Source organism: Cricetulus griseus, chromosome X (assembly GCF_003668045.3).
Source record: "Cricetulus griseus strain 17A/GY chromosome X, alternate assembly CriGri-PICRH-1.0, whole genome shotgun sequence".
Taxonomy (NCBI): Eukaryota; Metazoa; Chordata; class Mammalia; order Rodentia; family Cricetidae; genus Cricetulus; species Cricetulus griseus.
Window position 1 is genome coordinate 74,906,243 of NC_048604.1, and position 19,968 is coordinate 74,926,210.

General features: G+C 37.3%; 1 protein-coding gene across 2 annotated transcripts in view; it reads left to right on the top strand.

The window, feature by feature from the left end:
- Positions 1-19,968, top strand: part of Arhgef9 (Cdc42 guanine nucleotide exchange factor 9) — a 126,126-nt gene that overhangs the window by 50,060 nt on the left and 56,098 nt on the right. For both annotated transcript variants that reach the window (XM_027431902.2, XM_035450243.1), the window contains exon 3: positions 8,256-8,447. In XM_027431902.2, coding sequence (XP_027287703.1) covers positions 8,256-8,447 — 192 coding nt within the window. The remainder of the gene's footprint in view (positions 1-8,255; positions 8,448-19,968) is intronic.

Here is a 19,968-nt window from a genome sequence, read left to right on the forward strand (position 1 = left end):
TGCTTGTATTGCAAGCTCACAGATTCCAACAAAGATTCTTCAGTTTTGTTAACTCTCCCCTTACCCTCTAGCTTCCCCATTTCTCCACTACTTGCTTGAATCTTTCTGCCCTCAGTATTCCCGTGTTCTACATTCATCTCACCTATAATCCATACCCCCTTCCTAATATGCATCCTTCACCCAATGCAACATTGCTAGTTTCCTGACTACCACATGTACCCTAAGTTAAACACACAAAACACAAGATTTGAAGCTACTACCCACATAGGACAGATAACTGTACATTTGTCTTTTGGAGCCTGGGTAACCTCAGTAAGTAATTTTTCCAGTTTCATCCATTAAATTTTATGACTTACATTTTCTCACAACTAATGTTCAATTTTTATAGGTAACACATGCTTGTTATACATCCATCAGTTTATATGCATCTATTTTTCTTATTTCCTAGTTACTGTAGATAGAATAACAATGAACACGGATACGTAAGCATCTCTATAGTAAGCTATAAAGTTCTTTGGGTACATGCCCAGGAATGGCATAATTGGGTCATATGGCAGATCTATTTCTAGTTTTTTGAATACATAGCTGGCAAAGAAATTTTCCCATTTTGTGGGCTGCCCTTTATTTGTCTCATGGTTTCTTTTGCTGTATAGAAACTGTTTAGTTTTGTGAGATCACATTTGTTAATTGCTGGTCTTATTTCCTGTGCTTCTAGAGTTACATTCAGAAAGCCTCCATATTTCCCTAAAAGTTGACATGTACTCCTTACTTTCTCCTGTAGTAGTTTTAGGATACTAAGTCTTATGTTGATGTCTTTGACCCAGTTAGATGTGATTTTTTTTTGCAGGGCTTGAGGAATAAGCATCTAGCTTCATTATTCTGTATGTTGAAATCCATGTATCCCAGCACCAATCATTGAAGATTCTGCCTTTTTCCATATATTTTTTTGGCATCGTTATCAAAGGTTATGTAGCTGCGGTATGCAGACTTGTATCTGAGACCTCATTCATGTGCCCCTTTGATAATATCATGCTTTTTTAAAAATCATGATAGCTTCTAGCTTGAAATCAGTTATGATGACATATCTCATGGCTCTGCCCCACACCCCAGATTACTTTGACTATCATTATTATTTTGTAACTCCATATAATTTTGTTTTTTTTTAATTTTCCTATGTTTATGAAGGGAGGCCCTCATATTTTAATTTAGATTATATTGGATCTGTAGATTTCTTTGGATAGGGTGACTATTTTCACAATATTAATTCTTCCACGAGCATAGGAGATCTTCCCATCTTCTGATGTCTTCCTCAGTTTCTTTAAGTGTCTTAAAGTTTTCATTGTAGCATTCTTTCATTTTCTTGCTTAACTTTATTTACAGTTATTTTATTATTGTGTGGCTATTATAAATGATTGTGTTTTTTGATTTTATTTAAGCTCAAACAGAAGGCCTATCAGAGGAAATGTAGAAGACATGGACTTTAAAGGTCCCATCAAAGCACTCATTTTTAGCTATTTTATGAATGAACATTATTTCTATCAAAGTCCAAGCAAGATAGTCCCTGTGAAAGTCAATAAAAAGAAAAAAATGGGGAGGAGAACATGGTTTATATTAGAGGCATTTTCTTGTTTGACTGACTAGAGCCCTATTGTCTGTGAAGAGCTTCATAGCACCCCAAGTAACCCCCATTCACTTTGATATATTGCTTTAGGAAAACTTTTAAAAGATATCAAGATTCCATCTATGGTGATGAGGCGCAGGGGCTAAGGAGGTGGTATTTAGTGTGCACAATATTTAGAAAAACGATGAGAACAAAGTGCTTTCTAAGGTATCCTGACTAGAGAATACCTCTCAGCTGTTGCTTCATTATTCTAGGGCCAGATGGTATCAATTTAGGGGATAATTAGAATCTCAACTTGGTGGCAGGAATTAATAGTTTTAGATGCATTACTTCATATGATCCCTACATTAGCCTATGAAATGGATTGATACTATTCTGTTTACTGATGAAGATATTAAGGATCAGAGAAGTCAGGTAACTTACCCTGTGCTGGGAAGTTCATATATATACACAGGCCATCAAGGCTACATTGTTTACCCTGCCAGACTTTCCTTCTGATTTGGTCTAAGTATTTAGAGACTTTGCAGCAATCTCAGATTCTGCTTCTTTATCATGAGAGACGGACTACTCTAGCCTTGTCAGATACAAAGTGGAAATAATAAAGCTTATTTAGTCTGCCACATTAGTTTTGTTTGTTTGTTTTGCATAGCTGTGACCAAAACACCTGAAAGAAACAAATTAAGGATGATTTTTTTTTGCTTCCATGTTCAGAGTTAAGTTCATGTTACCTGGCTTCATTGACTCTGGGTCCATGGTGAGTTAGAACATAATGGCAATCAAAGTATGTGTCAAAGGCCATTTGCCCCATGTTGACCATGAAGCAGAGAGAGGGTGTGGGAACTGGGGACAGTTATAACCTTTAAAAGCATGCTTTCAGTGACCTATTTCTTCTGTAAGACAGCACTTCCTAAAATTTTCACCACTTCTGCAAACAGCGTCACCAGCTAGGAACTAAGCATTTAGCACATCAGCTTCTGTGAAACATTTCATATTCAAACCCATGCCATGGTGGAAAGTTTCAAAGCCAATGTAAGAGAGATTTTAGAAAGACACTTAACACTCAGTTTAGGATTGAGGAGGAGATGGAGGAGGGGAAATCATGCTCAGAATGCAGTGTATGAATTTTCAGGGAACAACAACAACCAAAAAAGCCAGGGATAAAAGAACGACAAAAAAGAGTGAGAAAAAATTAGGAAAAGGGTCTGCTTGTTCAGAAAGTAAAACCCTCACATTAGAAGATACAATGAAGTGATGGAGAGAATAAATATGATGTGTGGGAAAGACATGGTGGATGTCACGGGTGTGTTGTGGTACAGTACAACTCCGTGAACAAGTTCTAGATTAGTCTGTTGATATAGTCAAGTCACCAATGCAAATAAAAGAATTTTTCGTGGGTCTTTCCTTTTCTCCCCATCCCTCTCCCCTCCGTTTGTAATGTAACCAAAATTTTCATTGTTTTATTGGAGATCATTACTTCTAATTGTGTGTATGTTAGAAAGAGAAAACAACTTGTTAAAAGCTTTCTTATGGTGGTTTTCATTTCATTAGCAATAATTACTAATTCTCTTTCCCTTGAGGGCAGAGGACTAGTTTCTGTTCATGACTTTGTAACACCGTGTTTATTATCTTTGTGCCAGGCAAGAATGCTAAGTGTTTATATACTGATGAAAGGGGAAATTTCCCACTTTACTTTTCTGTTGCTATGATAAAACATTGAGCAAAATTAACTTGGGGAGAAAATGATTTCTTGCATGTTACGAGTAACAGTCTATCATCTAGGGAGAAAGGGAAATGAAAGCAAGGACACAAGGCAGGAACCTAAAGTCAGGAACTGAAGCAGAGAGCAAGGAGGAGCTCTGCTTACTGGTTTGCTCTCCCACCTTCTCAGGGATGGTGCCATGTCTAGTGATCTGCACCCTACTATATCAATTAGACATCAGAAAATACCCATAAACTTGTCCAATAGGGGCAATTACTAATTAAGGTTCCCTCTTCCTATGTATGTTAAGTTGACAAGTGAAGTTGTGACTTTCACACCTCATCAACTTTAATGGACAAACACATCACATTAAGCCAGAACTTTTTTCTTCTTGTTTGTCCAACTTACAGAAGTTCTACAGTGTTTAAATTTTCAACACTTTTAAAGTCCAGGATTTTTAAAGTAAGAATCCTTTATCTGTAGGTTCTTCTAAAATACAAAACAATTTCTTATTCTAAAAGGGGAGAACTAGAGCACAGTTACAATTAGATCAAAGCAAAATCCAAGTGTAAAAAGCTCAGTGTCTGACCTCTGGGACTCATTCATGGTTTACTGAATTCCAAAGGGTTTGGTCAGTCCCACTTTTCTTGCTTTACCGTCTATTGGCTTATAGGCTTGAGATGTTTCTATCCCAAACTACCACTTTGTAATCATCCTACAGTCCTGGAATCTGTGGCTGCTCCTTCATTAATGACTTCTCTTGGCCTCTCCAGGGACCTTAACCATGCCACATGTTGACAAGCCTCAACTTCTCACTTCAATCCTAGAATTTCCACTGCAACTGACACTTCACCTTCACTAATGGCAACTCAGGATGTCTCTGTAGGGACACCAGCACTGCCACAAGGTGTTGAAATTCAGCTAGTCTCTGTGTTTCTTTCATGTCTTCAAAAACTAGTACCATGTGAGAGAGTCTTACATGTTATTTCACAAATTCTTCTGCCAAGTTGAAGGGCAGTCTTGGCCCTGCTTGGACCAAACATTTACGTGCTAACCCTGAGTAAACACTTCCCAGAAGATTTTGCCTCAATAATGCCCATCTCTTATTAATCACAGCTGATTTTTTCATTACTAGCTAACCAGTGTCCATTGTCCCATTAAAACAAAGACTTCACTTCCACAGATGCTTAACTCAAATATATCCCACAAATGACAGAGCTTGATAGAGTCTTTATGGGATTCTCAATCTTCTCTCTGAAACCTCACAAGCCAGGCCTCCATTATCTACATTTCTCTCAGCGTTATCTTCCAAGATCCTACAGAACATCCCCTTAAGTTCTTAGCATGCAATTTTTTTCTAACTTAAAGTTCTAAATACTCCATCTTTCACCCACAAAACTTCCCACTGATGGATTAAGAGATAAGGTAATTTTCCTAAGAAACTCCCAGAACTTTCCTTGAGTTCATCATGGTCTCCCAATAGTAGACTTCCCATCATTGTGACAAAATACCTGAAGGAAACAATTTAAAGGGAGGAAAGGTATATTTTGGATCATATTTTCAGAGCTTTCAGCCCAAATCAGCTGGTTACCTTGGAGGCATAGCACAATGGTGCTAGGAGTATGTTATAGAGGAAGCTTCTGATCTCATACCATGGAAGCAAAAAGGGAGAACACAAGAATATGTACAAGGAGAGAGAAACCGAGGACAAGATAGAGCCCTCAAGGCTATACCCTTAAGGACTACTACTCCCTTTAGCGAGGTCCCATCTCTTGTGTCCAGCACTCCAGTAGTCGATCAATTGATCAGCCCATTGATGAAATCAGAACCTTTGTCATCTAATCACTTCCCCAAAGCATCACCTCTGAGCACTGCTACATTGGGGATGGATTCTTTTTTGTTTTGGTTTTGGGTTTGGTTTTGTTTTTGGCTTTTCAAGATAGGATTTCTCTGCGAAACAGTCCTGGCTTTCCTGGCACTCACTCTGCAGACCAAGCTGGCCTCAAACTCACAGACATCCACCTGCCTCTGCCTCCAGAGTGCTGGGATTAAAGGTGTGTACCACGACTGTCCAGCAGGAACATGTGAATCTTTGGTAAGACATTTCAGATTCAACCAAATGGATATTTCAGTAATTCTTCTTTTATAATTATCAATTTATTTGGGGAGAAAGGCTACTAAAGATTTGCAAATGTGTGAAATTGTTGAATTCACTCAATGATTTGAAAATATTTTGGTTCTATTTAAACATAGTAGTTTTCTTAATTTTACTCATAGATTATTCAATATTACTGTGTGGAAACAACATTTGATTTTTAAAATATTTATCTTTTGTCCTACAAATATTGCTGAGCTTTATATTAGAGGACCTTTTGGGTGGATTCTGTAAAATTTCCTATGTATAAGATTGTATGAATGATGACTAGAGTTAGTTTTACATCTTCTATTAATTTTGAATTCCTTTTATTTATTTTTCCTGTTCAGTTACTCTTGCTAGAATTCTCAGTACAATATTGGATGAGAGTGATAAGAGCAGATATCCTTGATTTCTTGAGTGTAAGGGCTTTTCATAAATACCCATTATCATTTAGAGGAAGTTATTTCCCGTTTGTTAAATATTTTTTAATCATGAATGAGTGTGCTGATTGAGATAAACATGTGAGATTTCATAAAATTTATTATTATGTTGTATTACATTGCTTTTCTTATGTTAAACAAATTTTGTATTCCAGAAATCAATCCCATTTGATAAGGAAGATTTTTTAGATGTTGCTAACATTTTGTTGAGGTGTCTGCATTTTTATGTTTTGAGGATTTTTGCCAGAGATGAATGATAATTCTTTAAATATTTGAAATCAAATATTTAAACCACCAGACCTTGTCCTCTGCTTCCATGTGAATAGTTTCTGATTACTCAGTCCCATACTTCTTATTGCCCTACTTACAGTATTTGTTCTTGAGTCTGTTCTAGTTTGTGTATTTCCAAGAATTTATCCATTTCATCATTTTAACTGATTTTTAGTGTACAATTGTTCATAGTGTTGCCTTTCAATGATTTTTCTCTAAGACTGCCATTTCCATTCTTGTCTTTGTTTCTACTAATCAGAGTTTTTGTCTTACGGTTTCTATTGCTGTGAAGAGACACCATGGCCACAGCAACTCTTATAAAGTAAAACATTTAATTAGGGCTAGCTTACAGTTTGGAATTTTAGTTTTCATCATCATGGTTGGAAGCATGGCAGCGGGCAGGCAGGCATGATGCTGGAGAAGTAGGTGAGAGTTCTACATCCAAATCCACAGGCATCAGAAAGAGAGAGTGACACTGGGACTGACTTGAGCTTCTAAAACTTCAAAGCTTGCTCCCAGTAATGCACTTCCTCCAACAAGGCCACACCTGCTCCAACAAGGCCACACTCCCTGATAGTGCCACTCCCTCTGGGCCTATGGGGGCCATTTTCATTCAAACCACCACAGTTTCCTTGTTTTCTATTTTAAATTTTTATGAAGCATATATTATATTATATTGCATTAAGTTATATATTAATAGTATATTAATTAATATTATTATTTATATTAATTTATTAATCAATTAATTAATCTTAATTAATCCTTAAATTAATGATTTCAAAACATTAGAAAACACAGATACATAGGCATATCAAAGTTGTTTTCCCTGGCAGTGTCTGTGAAGATCAGTTTCTTTACCAGAAAGTTGAGCACTAGAATCATTATTGTTTAAGTTTTTATAAGTCTTTGGGCTATGTTATTTCTGCATTCTATATAGGCTTGATGTATATAGATGGCAATTTGTGTGCAAAAAAAGGGAAATCCAAGAGCATCCTATTATTTCGGAAGGAAATAGTAGGAGGTAACAGCAGAAATATATTTGGAGGCATATTATGATAATTTTGAATGTTAGTATGAATGTTAATAATCAGTGTGAGGCTTTTGGATTTGAGGCTAGCCAATTAAAGTGGTTGTCAAGGAAACTGGTTTGGTAGTAGCATGTAGGACAGATTGGAGTTAGGTGTTTACCTGGGACTTTGTCATATTATGAAGAGTTGAAGGCAATGACAGAGGGAATAGAAAAAGAAGACAAGAACTAGATATTGTCTCTGATTTTGAAAGACTTCATTGGCTCTAAAAGGCTTCTTTTACAGTATATGTCTGATGTAGAGATCTGCTAAATTTGATTTCACTAACCCTGATTTACTTCCATTCAATGATGGTTGAAGAAATCATTCATTAGGTACTTTGAGAGGTCCTCTAGAAATGTGACAGATTCTAGGTATTTTTTTTATAGTTTTACTTGTAACCCTGGAGCCTATTTGTGCTAACTTAAGCATCTGTGAACAACACTTGTGAAAAGGTTTGCATTAGCCTACCCATATTTTTGGCAAGGCTGATACAGCATTCTGAGCTGAAATGCCACCCAGTGAAGATATCTCATATGCTGACCTAGACTGGTATGTGAGAAGGTAACAGAATATTAGGGAACAATTTTCATTATTATAAATACAACTAAGTATATGTAGCATTTTCCAGTGTCTTGGAATAACTTTTTGAAACCACGTACATTCCTTTGAATATTTATCTATGATAGAACTTCTTAATTGTGTTGAATGGAGGTATTAAAGGATCAATTACACACATTTTTAAAACGGCAAAAGGAAAGAGCTAGGCAGGATGTGCATACCTTTAATTCCCAGAACTCAGGAGGCAGAGGTAGGTAGATTTTTTTTTTAATCTGAAGCCAGGCTTAGGGCCAGCAAGCCATCCTAGAGTCAGTCCTGGCATTCACCCTGTTTTCAAAAGCTTCTGACTAAAGTCTTTGTAAATACTTAAAGTTACTCATTTATCCTTTTTCTATTTAGCTGGAAATTTCTCAAAGAAGGTTAACCCATTATTATTTTTTTCTTTTGCCTACTTCCACAGCTCTGGGTGAATCAGGAGGATGGGGTGGAGGAAGGGCCCAGTGATGTGCAGAATGGGCACCTGGACCCCAACTCAGACTGCCTTTGTCTGGGCCGGCCACTACAGAACCGGGACCAGATGCGGGCCAATGTCATCAATGAGATCATGAGCACCGAGCGTCATTACATCAAGCATCTCAAGGACATTTGTGAGGTAGTCATGGTGGTGCATGTGGGGGCATGTATGGTGGGATACAGGGCATATCTAGGAAGACCTGACAGTCTGCATGGACCTACCTGTGGTATTCCCAAAATATTGGAAAAGGCAGCTGCACTGACCTCCCAAATAGTTTTCAATGGGATGAAATCACATCCTTTGGATTTTTTTGGTTTCTTTTTTTCTCCTCTGTTTTATCTGTCTTTGTCATTTATTCATTAATGTGTACTTTATGTCCTACTACCCACTACCTCCATGTCTGTCTTTTCTTTGTCTCTGTCCTTTCCTGAATCTGTACTCTTAACCTCTTGGTTTCTGATCCTCATTCATTAAAGCAAATTTAAGCAAGAGATTAAGAGACTTGAGTGTATAGAAGAGTTCCTAGGATTTTTTTTTTATTATGGATGCTGACGTAAGGTCTTCACTCCTGCTACCTAAGTTGTGAATTACCCAGAGCTATGGTAAGGCATGAGTATATTTATGTTTAAAGAGCATGGTTGATGATCCTGATGTGCCAGTACTCTTCTCCACATGGAAAACATTGTGGCGAATTTGAACAAACAGGTACTTGTAAAAGAAATCAACAGGAGCCTCATCAACGAGCTGGATCAAAAACCATCAACTCCTTTATTTTGTGTTGCTATATTCTTTAACTCAATGCTTTCTAGCTCTCTAGAATATAGGAGTCTCCTTGCCCCCCACATACGCTCTTTAGCTTAATGGAGGCCAGTGAACATTTCCAAGGGATTTGTTCCTAAGCAGTAAGAGAAAATCAATAGAAAGAGGAGAAAAGAATGTTTTCAAAAATGATTTTAAAGTTATTATTTCATGTGTATGGATGGCTGCTTTGCCTGCATGTACGTCTGTGTACCACATGTGTGCTTGGTACCTGAGGAGGCACTGGATCCCTGGAACTGGAATTACAGATGATTGTGAACCACTATGTGGATGCTAGCAAAACACACACACACACACACACACACACACACACACACACACACACACACACACACACACACACACACCAAAAGAAAGAAGAGAAAATGACCAGCTTTCTTTTGACCTTCAGAAAAGTCTTCATTGACTCATCTTATTTCCTTCCCTCTTAAGAGTATTAAGAGCCTATTTTCTTCTCTTAACCAGGGGGCTACTTTCTGGTCCAGAGTATAGTTGTAACATTTTCAAATTCCTTGCTTCCCTAGAGTAGAGCTATCTAACAGAATGTTCTGCAGTGATGAAAATGTTTTATCTCCTCTCTCCAATAGATATCTGCTAGCCAGCCAAGCTTTTGAAACATGGCTGGTGGTAACAGAAGGAAAACTTAATTTTTTAAAATATAGAATTAATTTAAATTTAAACAATAACAATTTGAAATTACATTGGACAGTACAGTTACAGAAAGATGATTTTGGGTATTACGTTTCAACTCAGCTCATTTTCTTTTCTCAGTTAAGCAGATTAAAAATTATCCCCTTTGTGACATAAAGCAATAAGATGGGATAGAAAGAACAAGGGTTCTAGAAACATTGTTTTGGCTGTTACATCCCAACTTAGTCACAAATTAACCCTCTAGCCTTAAATGTAACCCTATGTCAAACATAAACATACCCTGAGCTCAATTTTCTCATTTGTTTTTTTGGGCTTCATAATTTAGCTACTTCTTAAAGTTGTTGAGGGAATTATGTAAATGCACTGTTGTTGTTTACATGTGAATTGTACTGGGGTTTAAACTTAGGCCCTTGTACATGTTAGGAAAGTGTACTATCACTGAGCTATATCCCTAAATCACAGATGTAATGCTATAATTAAGTATGCTCCAGATATTTTAGAAAGTATAGTTTTATTTCTCCCTTGAAAATTGTTTTTTTTCTGTTCACTCATCCATCCAGAACTCTCATTTTCTTCTCAAAGATTTGTACTGTAGCCAGCAACATCTGCGTCATCTGAGACCTTGTTAGACATGCCAAATCTTTGGCTCTGTCTCAGCCTTACTGAAAAAAAAATTGTGTATTTTAGTAATTCTCCCACTTGATTTGCAATATATTTAAAAGTTTGAGAAGTGGTACTTCAAAATGATAGCTAGATTATATGTGATGCTATCTGTAATAAGCTAAGTAGAATCTGTCTGCTGCTTGATAACTAGGGCAGGCTATCATGACCTAAGGTTGCATTTTTCCCCTTTGCTGAAAACTTTCCAATGGCTCATAATTTCTCTTCAAGTAAAAACTGAAACCGTTATTACTTACAAGGTCGTGTAGGGTCAAACCCCTCACTATTGTGACTTCATCTCTTGCTCCTTTTCCTATGTTCTTAATAACGCAACCCCATTGGCTTCTTAGAATTCATCTAATGTCCCAGACATGCTCCCAAACAGAGACTGTTAACTATTTTTCCCCTTGCCTAGAGAAATCTTCCCCAATTAGGTACTTCAAGTTTTTATTTAAATATTCTATTTAAAATTTAAGCCTGTATTGCTTCTTCCTTTTCCTGTTCTACTTTTCTCCATAATACATTTGGCTATTGGATAAATTACACATTTCTGTATTCATTTACTTATAGCTAGTCTGTCTTAATAAACTGTAAATTCCGTACACAAAGAGGGATCTTATTTGTCGATTATGGATGTCAAATCAATGACCTAGTGCCTGACATATAGTAGATTCTCAAAAATTATTGCAAAATAAAAAATAAATATAATTGTTCACGTGTACATATTAGTTTGATTATCATATTATTTGATCTTCTAAGAGGACAAATAGTATTGTTCTTGTCTGTATCAACAGATCATTCCTAGTTAGACACTATTTTTCATACTGTCTCTAGTCTCAAACCCCATTGAAATGCTATAGTCTTAAAAGTATGCCCTATTTTCCCCAACTTTCAAACATCTTGTCCTCAAAACACAAGACACAACGATATATATGTTTAATCTCTACAGAAGGACGAGCACTATGATTCTACTTTGAGGAACTGTTCAGTGCACCCAACCTAGTTACAGCTTTTGTTGAAGACATTAGAAACTAACTCTTTGGTCCATTCCTCAACAATAGATACCAAAGAGAATTTGAGAAATCTGTATTTAGGTGGACCATGGACAGTATTCTATCTCTATATTGTACTACCTATAAACCAAAGCCTGTAAGCCCCAAAATATTTTCAAAAAAGAATACCAGAGTTAGAATTGAGAGTTCAAGGCTCAAGTCGTATTTTAGTCACCGATTGTTTATGAGACCTCAGCAAAGTCTTTTCCACCCTAACCTTCTTCCCTGCTTCTAAAACAAATTGTTTGGGGAGCTTAAGTAATATGTGGCTCCTAATCTCTTTGGTTTTGTACTATGTAGATATATTTTCACTGGAGAATTCTATGGACATGAGACAGTCCTCTTATGCATTTTCTGCCTCTTCTTCCTTAGCACTCAAGGAAGCATATCTTATTCAAGTGTGAATGTGTTAATATGACAATATACCACACTCCACATATTTCTAAATCTAGCCAGGGGGATCAAAACTCAGAGTTTAGTTCAAGATCATTATGACTAATCATCTGTGACATTGCCATCTGTAACCATGGAACTAATTTTACAATAGAAGAAATGAAGTACTAAACAAATAGGGCTAAAGATGCTTTAAAATGTTGTCTTTCCTGTCCCTGGGGGAAAATTAGCTCAGGCATAATAGAAATGTGAATTCAGTTCTATTCTAAGATGCCTTCAAGAAACCTTGCTTATCTTTCCTTGGTCATTTGGATTAATTAGTCCCAGACGCTTCACTATAGTCTAATAAGGTTTATCATGCTACAGTTTCAAGTCATTTTTATGTTTAACCCTGGCTTTTAAGCTGCACGTGATGGCACACATCTGTAACCCTATCACTCAGGAGGTTGAAATTTCAGGGTTATGAATTTGAGTCCCATCTAGGCCGTATAGTGAGACATAAATGAAAACCAAAGCAAGCAACAGCAGCAGCAGCAAAAATCTTAGAGATTTCAAAAGTTTTTACATTTTTAGGGAAAAATCTAAAAAATATTCGATTTTTTTCGTTATTATTTCTGCCCAGGTACTCACTATAAACAGAAGTTTCTGTTCTGCATGGTTCCGAAGATGTTTAGTCCCAAATAAACACTGAGGCTTATATTAATTATAAACTGGCCGATGGCTCAGGCTTCTTACTGGCTAGCTCTCTCTTAATTATTAACGCATTTCCATTAGTCTAAGCATCTCCATGTGGTCTTAGCTTACTGGAGAATTCGCAGAGCCCTATCTTCCTGGTAGCTACATGGCATCTCCCTCCCTCAACTGTTTCTCCTCCACGTTTCCTCTTCCCAGAATTCTCCTAGTCTGGTAGCCCTGCCTATACTTGCTGCCTGGCTACTGGCCAATCAACATTTATTCATCAGTCAATAAGAGAAACATTTATTCACAACATACAGAAGGACATCCAAAGGTCACTACATCTTGGCACATTTTCATAACAATAACATGTTGTATATTGTGGTGATGTCTGTATATTATATTAGTATATTAGGATAAATATGTGAAACAGCTAATTAAAATAATCAGCATAAGATTTTTTGCCTGCTCTAATCCTTACCCCATCCAGACACCTTAGATAACCAACGAGGGTCTCATCCCTAGGGAAGACTGATTTTCTTTCAGCATTTGTTAATTGGTCTTTATCTGTGGGTGGGGTCCTATGAGATTTCCCCCAGACATGTTGGTATGCCAACTGGTATTCATTGTTCAGGTCTTGTTTAGACTACTATACTGTTGAGATTTCATAGGTGTGGTTTCCCTGTCCTATACAGAAGATGTAATTTCACAGCTGACTTTCTGGTTCTCTGGCTCTTACAGTCTTTCTACCCCATTCTGTGATGTTCCATGAGCCTTATGTGTTTTGTCGCAAATATATCAAGTGAAGCTGGGAATCCTGCTATTATTTGTTCTCTGCATTTTAACCAGTTGTGGCTTTCTGTAATTGTCTCCTTCTGCTGCAAAAAAGAGAAGGTTCTTTGATAAGGAATGAGAGCTGTACATCTCTTTAGGTATAAGGATAAGTATAATAATAAAATTAGAAAATATACTGGTTTGAGAAAGTGGCAGTAGTAGATACTTTTCTAAGATCCATGATCTCACTAGTCACTGGTAGTTAGCTAGGCTTACAGTACCCGGCATAAATTTCTTTCTAGTGATCAGGCCTTAAGTCCAAGTAGGTGCCTGTTCATCACTCCCAGTTTATAAGTGCCACTGTTACACTTTTGGGGATATCTTGCCATGATCATCATTTTTGTGTTTTATAGGACAGTTTGGTTGCTTTTCTTGCTTTGCAGCTTGCATGGCATCTTCCAGTACCATGTGAGCTAGTCCTCATGGAGGAGTCTTTCAATTCAGTCACAGTTGGAGCCTTCCAAGTACTGAGTCTAAAGTGTGTGATGTCTTCAGCAATTAAGACTTATCTTCAGTCTCTGAGAGGCAACCAGTGGCAACAGCAATAGCCAATATTGTTTTGGGACTCTCTTAAGACTCATTCCCTAAACCAGCAATTTGAAAGGAGGTTTTCTATTCCTATTATTCTTAGGTTTGTCCCTTTCATAGTGCCTCAGATTTCTTATATATTTTCTGCCAGGAATTTTTTAGATTTAACATTTTCTTTGACTGTTGTATCAATTTCTTCTATTGTGTCTTCAATGCCTGTGATTCTTTCTTCCATCTCTTGTATTTTGTTGCATCTGTTTCCTGTAAACTTACCTAGATTTTCCATTTCCATAATTCCCCCAGTTTGTGTTTTTTATTGCTTCTATTTCCATTTTCAGGTCTTGAACAGTTTTATTAGTATCCGTCAACTGTTGTTTGTTTTTTCTTTGCTTTTTATTTGCTATTCTTTAAGACTTATTGATTTCCTCCAATTTTTGATTGTCATTTCCTCAATTTCTTTAAGGGAGTTTTTTTTTATTTCTGTTTTAACTCATCATCAATATAAAGTTGGTTTTAAGGTCATTTTCTTGTGCTTCAATTGTGTTGGAATATTCAGGGCTTGCTGTAGCGGGATGGCTGGGCTCTGGTAGTGACGTATTGCCGAGGCTGTTTTGTTCATGTTTTTACACTTAGATTTAGGCATCTGGATTTGGAGTGGTAATAGGTCTAGGTGCCAATTTCTGGATTTGTCTTTGTTGGATTGGTATTTTCTTCCTTAGTTTCTGTTTCATCCCTTGTCTTCTGGATATTGTGACATGTGGATGAGTAGAGGGTCTCTACCTACATTGGGGACAGGATTTCTGATGCCTTAGATAGCCCCTGTTCCAGAAGGGGCTTGCTGGCTATGTACATGGCCTCTTATCTGGCCATGGGTCCTCTGGGGTTCAGGATTCTGGCCTGGTTTCTGGTAGGGTACATGGCTTCTGCATGGTTTTCAGGGAGCTGGTCTGGACTCTGAAGTTTGTGATGCTGGCTTGGCGTCTGATGGGGCTTGGCATCTGGGTTTCTTCCAAAGGTGTAGGCTAGAATATGATGATGGACAGAGGATGAGCAGTTGGAGTTAGGCTGGGCCAGTGTAGGTGGGGTAGAGGGCAGTCTTACCTGGGGTTCAGGATGCTGGACTGGCCTCTGATGGAGTAGAAGGCTTCCTTCTGATGTGTGGGCCTGGATAAGGTGACAAGTGGAGGTGCTTAGACTTATTGCAACTTGATATGCTATGTTATGTTGATATCCATGGGGGCCTGCCCTAAGAAATGGAGGAGGAGTGGATTGGGGGGTAGGGGGAGGTGAGGGAGAGAGACTGGGAGAAGAGGAGGGAGGAAAAACTGTGGTCAGGATATAAAATAAATAAAAATTTCAAAAGATAGTTAGTAAATAGTTTAACAGATACTCATTTATCTGAACAACAATAGTATGTTCTCCTCTACGGCCTATGACCTACCCAGTCACCAGTTATTGGCCCAGGTAACAGTATCAGACAGGAGTTCTTTTGGGGGAATAGACCTTAAATGCAACCAGAAAACGGTTGGCTACTCTTAAAACACATGTGCCACTATTGCACCTATGGGCATATATTACCTGGGTGGTTATGATAGCTTGTAGGGTTCACAGCTGAGTAAGATTGTTAATGACTTTTCTCCCCTAGTAGTGTGCATAGAAACCTCTAGCATTATGAAACTTAGCCAGCAAGGCTAAAGCTTCTAGGCCAGTTTTAACTTGGTTTCTCCATGTCCTATGATTGAGGAAAATGGTGTCTTTGGCAATAGGGTCTTACTATCGAGTTCTGCAGGGTAAGCAAGAACAGTGGCAATAAACTGTGTCATTTGAGGCATCTATTGGATTCCATTGACCAACAACTAGAATGGAGGTAACCCTCACCAGGCCCTGGGGTTATTGTTTGCTGCATATATCTGATGAGACATTGTCCCCTATTAGGTGACTCCATCTAAACTCCTTTTAGATGTGTATATATAGACATTTTAGGAAGCACCTACTGTGTAAGGTTTCCATATGGCTTTTTTCAAAGGTTGTTAGTGTTAATTATCCCTCCCCATACTCCCTCCTCTATCTTGCCTTCCCATCCACCACCCCACTTAACCCTCACTGAGCCAGAACACATTTTTAAAATGTACTATCTATTTATATATAAAAAGGAAAGGAGGGTTTGTTTTGTGCCTGGCACTGGGATTTTTGTTGGATAGACTATGGCTCTCAGGGAGTATTATTATCTCTGGTGGTATAACTTGATTTAAACTTCATAATATATATTCTTTATAATTTTAGGAAAGCACAGATGATTCCTTATGGATATTTCAAACATCCTTAGTGGTTTTTATTCCTCTCTTGTCTTTCTTCTTCTGTGTTGTATTCTATTTCCCTTCCAGAGTTAAAAGCCCCCCTCATTCTCCCCTTCACATTATCTGTCTCTCGCTATTCCCCTCTGTACAGCTATAGAGCTCCCCCATACAGTCCCTTTATATGGTTTTGGGTTTTTTATGGTTACTCCAGGCAATGTCTGAAGAGTATCTGCACATATGAAGATTTGGGCCTAGGATCCAGAAATAAGAGAGAACTTGTGGCACTCATCTTTCTGGGTCTGGACTACCTCAATTAATAGAATATTTTCTAGTTCTATCCATTTATCTAAAATTGTCATAATTTTATTTTCATTTATATTTACAGCTGATTATAATTCTATCTATATGCACCACATTTGCATGATCCATTCATTAGTTGAAGGACATTTAGGTTATTTCCATCCCCTACCTATTGTGAATGCAGTAGCAGTGAACATGGGTGAACAAAGCATCTGTGAAGTAGGATGCCAGTCTTTTGAACATATGCCAAAGAATGGTATAGCTTAGCATATGGTAGATTTATTTTTAGCTTTCTGATGATTTTCATACTGATTTCCAGAGTTTCTATACCAGTCTGCAATCCCACCAACAATGAATATAGCTTATTCTTTCCCTTCATCCTCGCAAGCATTTGTTGTGAGTTGTTTTCTTTTCTTTTCTTTTCTTTTTTTTTGGTTTTTCAAGACAGGGTTTCTCTATGTAGCTTTAGAGCCTATCCTGGCACTCACTCTGGAGACCAGGCTGGCCTCGAACTCACAGAGATCCGCCTGCCTCTGCCTCCTGAGTGCTGGGATTAAAGGCGTGTGCCACCAATGCCCGGCGTGAGTTGTTTTCTTGATCTTAGCCATTCTGGCTGTGGTTAATTGAAATCTCAAAGGAGAGGATTATTATAAAGAATATACAAAGAACTCAAAAAGTAAAAAGAAAGAAAACAAATGATCCAATTAAACACAGAGCTATTGATTTGAGCAGAAAGTTCTTAAAAGAAGAAATAAAAACAACTAAGATATTTCAAAACTGTATTCCTCATTCTTATTAATTTGAGAAATGCAAGTTAAAACTACTTGGAGATGTCATGGTACTCATAGTATCTTTTAAGAATGATGCTTTGTCATGTGAGACATCAATCAATACCATCCATCACTCTAAACAATTTAACAGTACTTTCTGGGTATACTTTTTATTTTTAAAACAGTATCTCTTATGTCCTAGACTGGTCTTGAACTTCTGGTCTTCTTGGCTCTATCTCTCAAGTTCTGGGAGTGGCATGTATTACCATGCCCAGTTTACTTGGTGGTGAGGATTAACCCCAGGGCCATATACATGCTAGGCAAGCCTTCTACCAACAGATAAAACTTCAGCCTTGTGGAGTGTCTCTTACGTGTTCTGGTCTGCTGTTCCTCTGAAAAGGTGTCTTGGAACTGAATGCCATTCTCCCACAATTGTGTGACTACTCAAATTACCTCTCTATTGTGTGCCTCAGTCTTTTGTCTTTTTTCTAACTTAAGATAGCATTTATGTTTTGAGCCGTCAAATTTCATGATCAACTTATCTTAAACTTACATACTTTCAAAAATGTATGAATGGGAAGACACAGATATTGATAAGACCATTGTCTCTGCTATATAAAATTTCATAGTCAATAGGCAGTCAAACTAAGAGAAGCTAATTATCTCTCTTGGCTTCTCTTCTTCCTCCCATAGTCTTATGCCTGTTCCTTTATTTCCTTTTTTATTCTTGATCTTAGCCAAAAGGCTGAGAGGTGATTTTATTTCCTTTTGTGAAGGTCATTCTAAATATTGTAAAATACTATGTCTGCAGAAGACATTTAGAAAATGATAAATTTCCTCTTCTTGTAAGTATATGTTTTGTTCTTTGTATTTTCTGGAAAATAACTTTTTCTCACTTTGAACAATGAAGACAACTTTAAAAATCAACCTAAATCCCAATAAAAAAGATAACAACCCAGAAAAAAATCAGAGTTTGAAAGTAAAAAAAAAAAAATCAACAAAACTATACAAATATAACAGAATTGTACCTGTGCATAATCTATTGTAATTTGACCTATTTAAGGTCAAAATTAATGTGTATTCCAGGCACTAAGTTCAACAATTAATAAATGCGACCTTATTAAACTGAAAAGCTTCTACACAGGAAAAGACACCATCATCCTGATAAAGTGGCAGACTACAGAATGGGCAAATGGGCAAATGGGCAAATAGGCAAATATTTTTTGTTTTGTTTGTTGGCTGTTTTTTTTTTAACCAACTACACACCCAATAGAGGGCTAATATCTAAAAGAATAAATAATATATTTAAAATATATAATGAACTCAAAAAGCTGGATATCAAGAAAACAAGTAAGCCAATTAAAAAAAAAAAACAGGATACAGATCTAAACAGAGAATTCTTAAAAGAGGATTTGCAAATCCCTGAGAAACATTTAAAGAAATGCTCAACACCTTAGTCATCAAGTAAATGCAAATAAAACTAATTTGAGTTTTCATCTTACCTTGTTAGAACGACTAAGATCAATAAAACAAATAACAGCTCATATCAGTGAGGATGTGGGTAAGGGGAGCACTCATACATTGATGGTGGAAGTGCAAACTTGTACAGACACTATGGAAATCAATGTTTGGTTCCTCAGGAAGATGGGAATTGATCTACCTCCAGATCCAGCTATACCACTCTTGGGAACAATCAAGACACTTTGTCCTACCACAAGGACACTTGCTCAACCATGTTCATTGCTGCTCTATTCACAATACCCAAGAATTGGAAACAAACTAGATGTCCGTCAAAAAATGAATGGGCAAAGCAGATATGGTGGTACACTTACACTGAGTGGAATATTACTCAGCCATTAAAAAGTGAAATCATGAAATTGACAAGAAAATGAATACAACTAGAAGAAAATCATCCTGAGTTAGGTATCCCAGACCCAGAAAGAAAAACATGGTATATATTCACTTACATGTGGATATTAGCTGTTAAATTGATGACAACAAAGCTACAATCCATAGAACCACAGAGATTAGTTTTAGAATAAGACTAGGTATAGACTGGGGGAACAGATGACTCTCTGTAGGAAAGGGAAATAGGATAGATAGTTATAGATGGATGGGGCTGGAGTGACTGGAATGGGGAAATAAGTGGGAAGAAAGAGGAAAGTAGGGGACAAGGGAGGAAATATAGGGAGAGACAGCTAAAATTAAGGGTCATTTTGAGAGGTAGTATGGGAACCTAATATAGTAGAAGGGAATCTATATGAAGGGAATCTAAATGAATTTTCCAAATAATTGGGGAAACAGAGCCCCAACTGGACATCTCTTGTCACCAAATGAAGCTTCCACTACTAGGAATAGGTTACATCTAATTGAATTGTTGGCCAAAGGGGCCCTATGGTAACCTCAAACAACCCAGTTTGTTGCCAAGAAAATGGGTTGCTCTCCACAAACAGATGGCACGGTCCTAATGCTGAAGATAACACCTATACAACTCATCAAACATGAAGAAGTCAAGCTGGTGTCTACATAGAGCATTTACCCATAGGTGCTAGTGTCTTTGTTACAGGAAGGTATTCTGCACTCGATCAAAGGAGAAATGTAAAGACCAACCCAGCCACAAACCCTTCGATATACAATTGTATACTGCCAGCAAAATATGCTACTGTGATGATGGCACAAA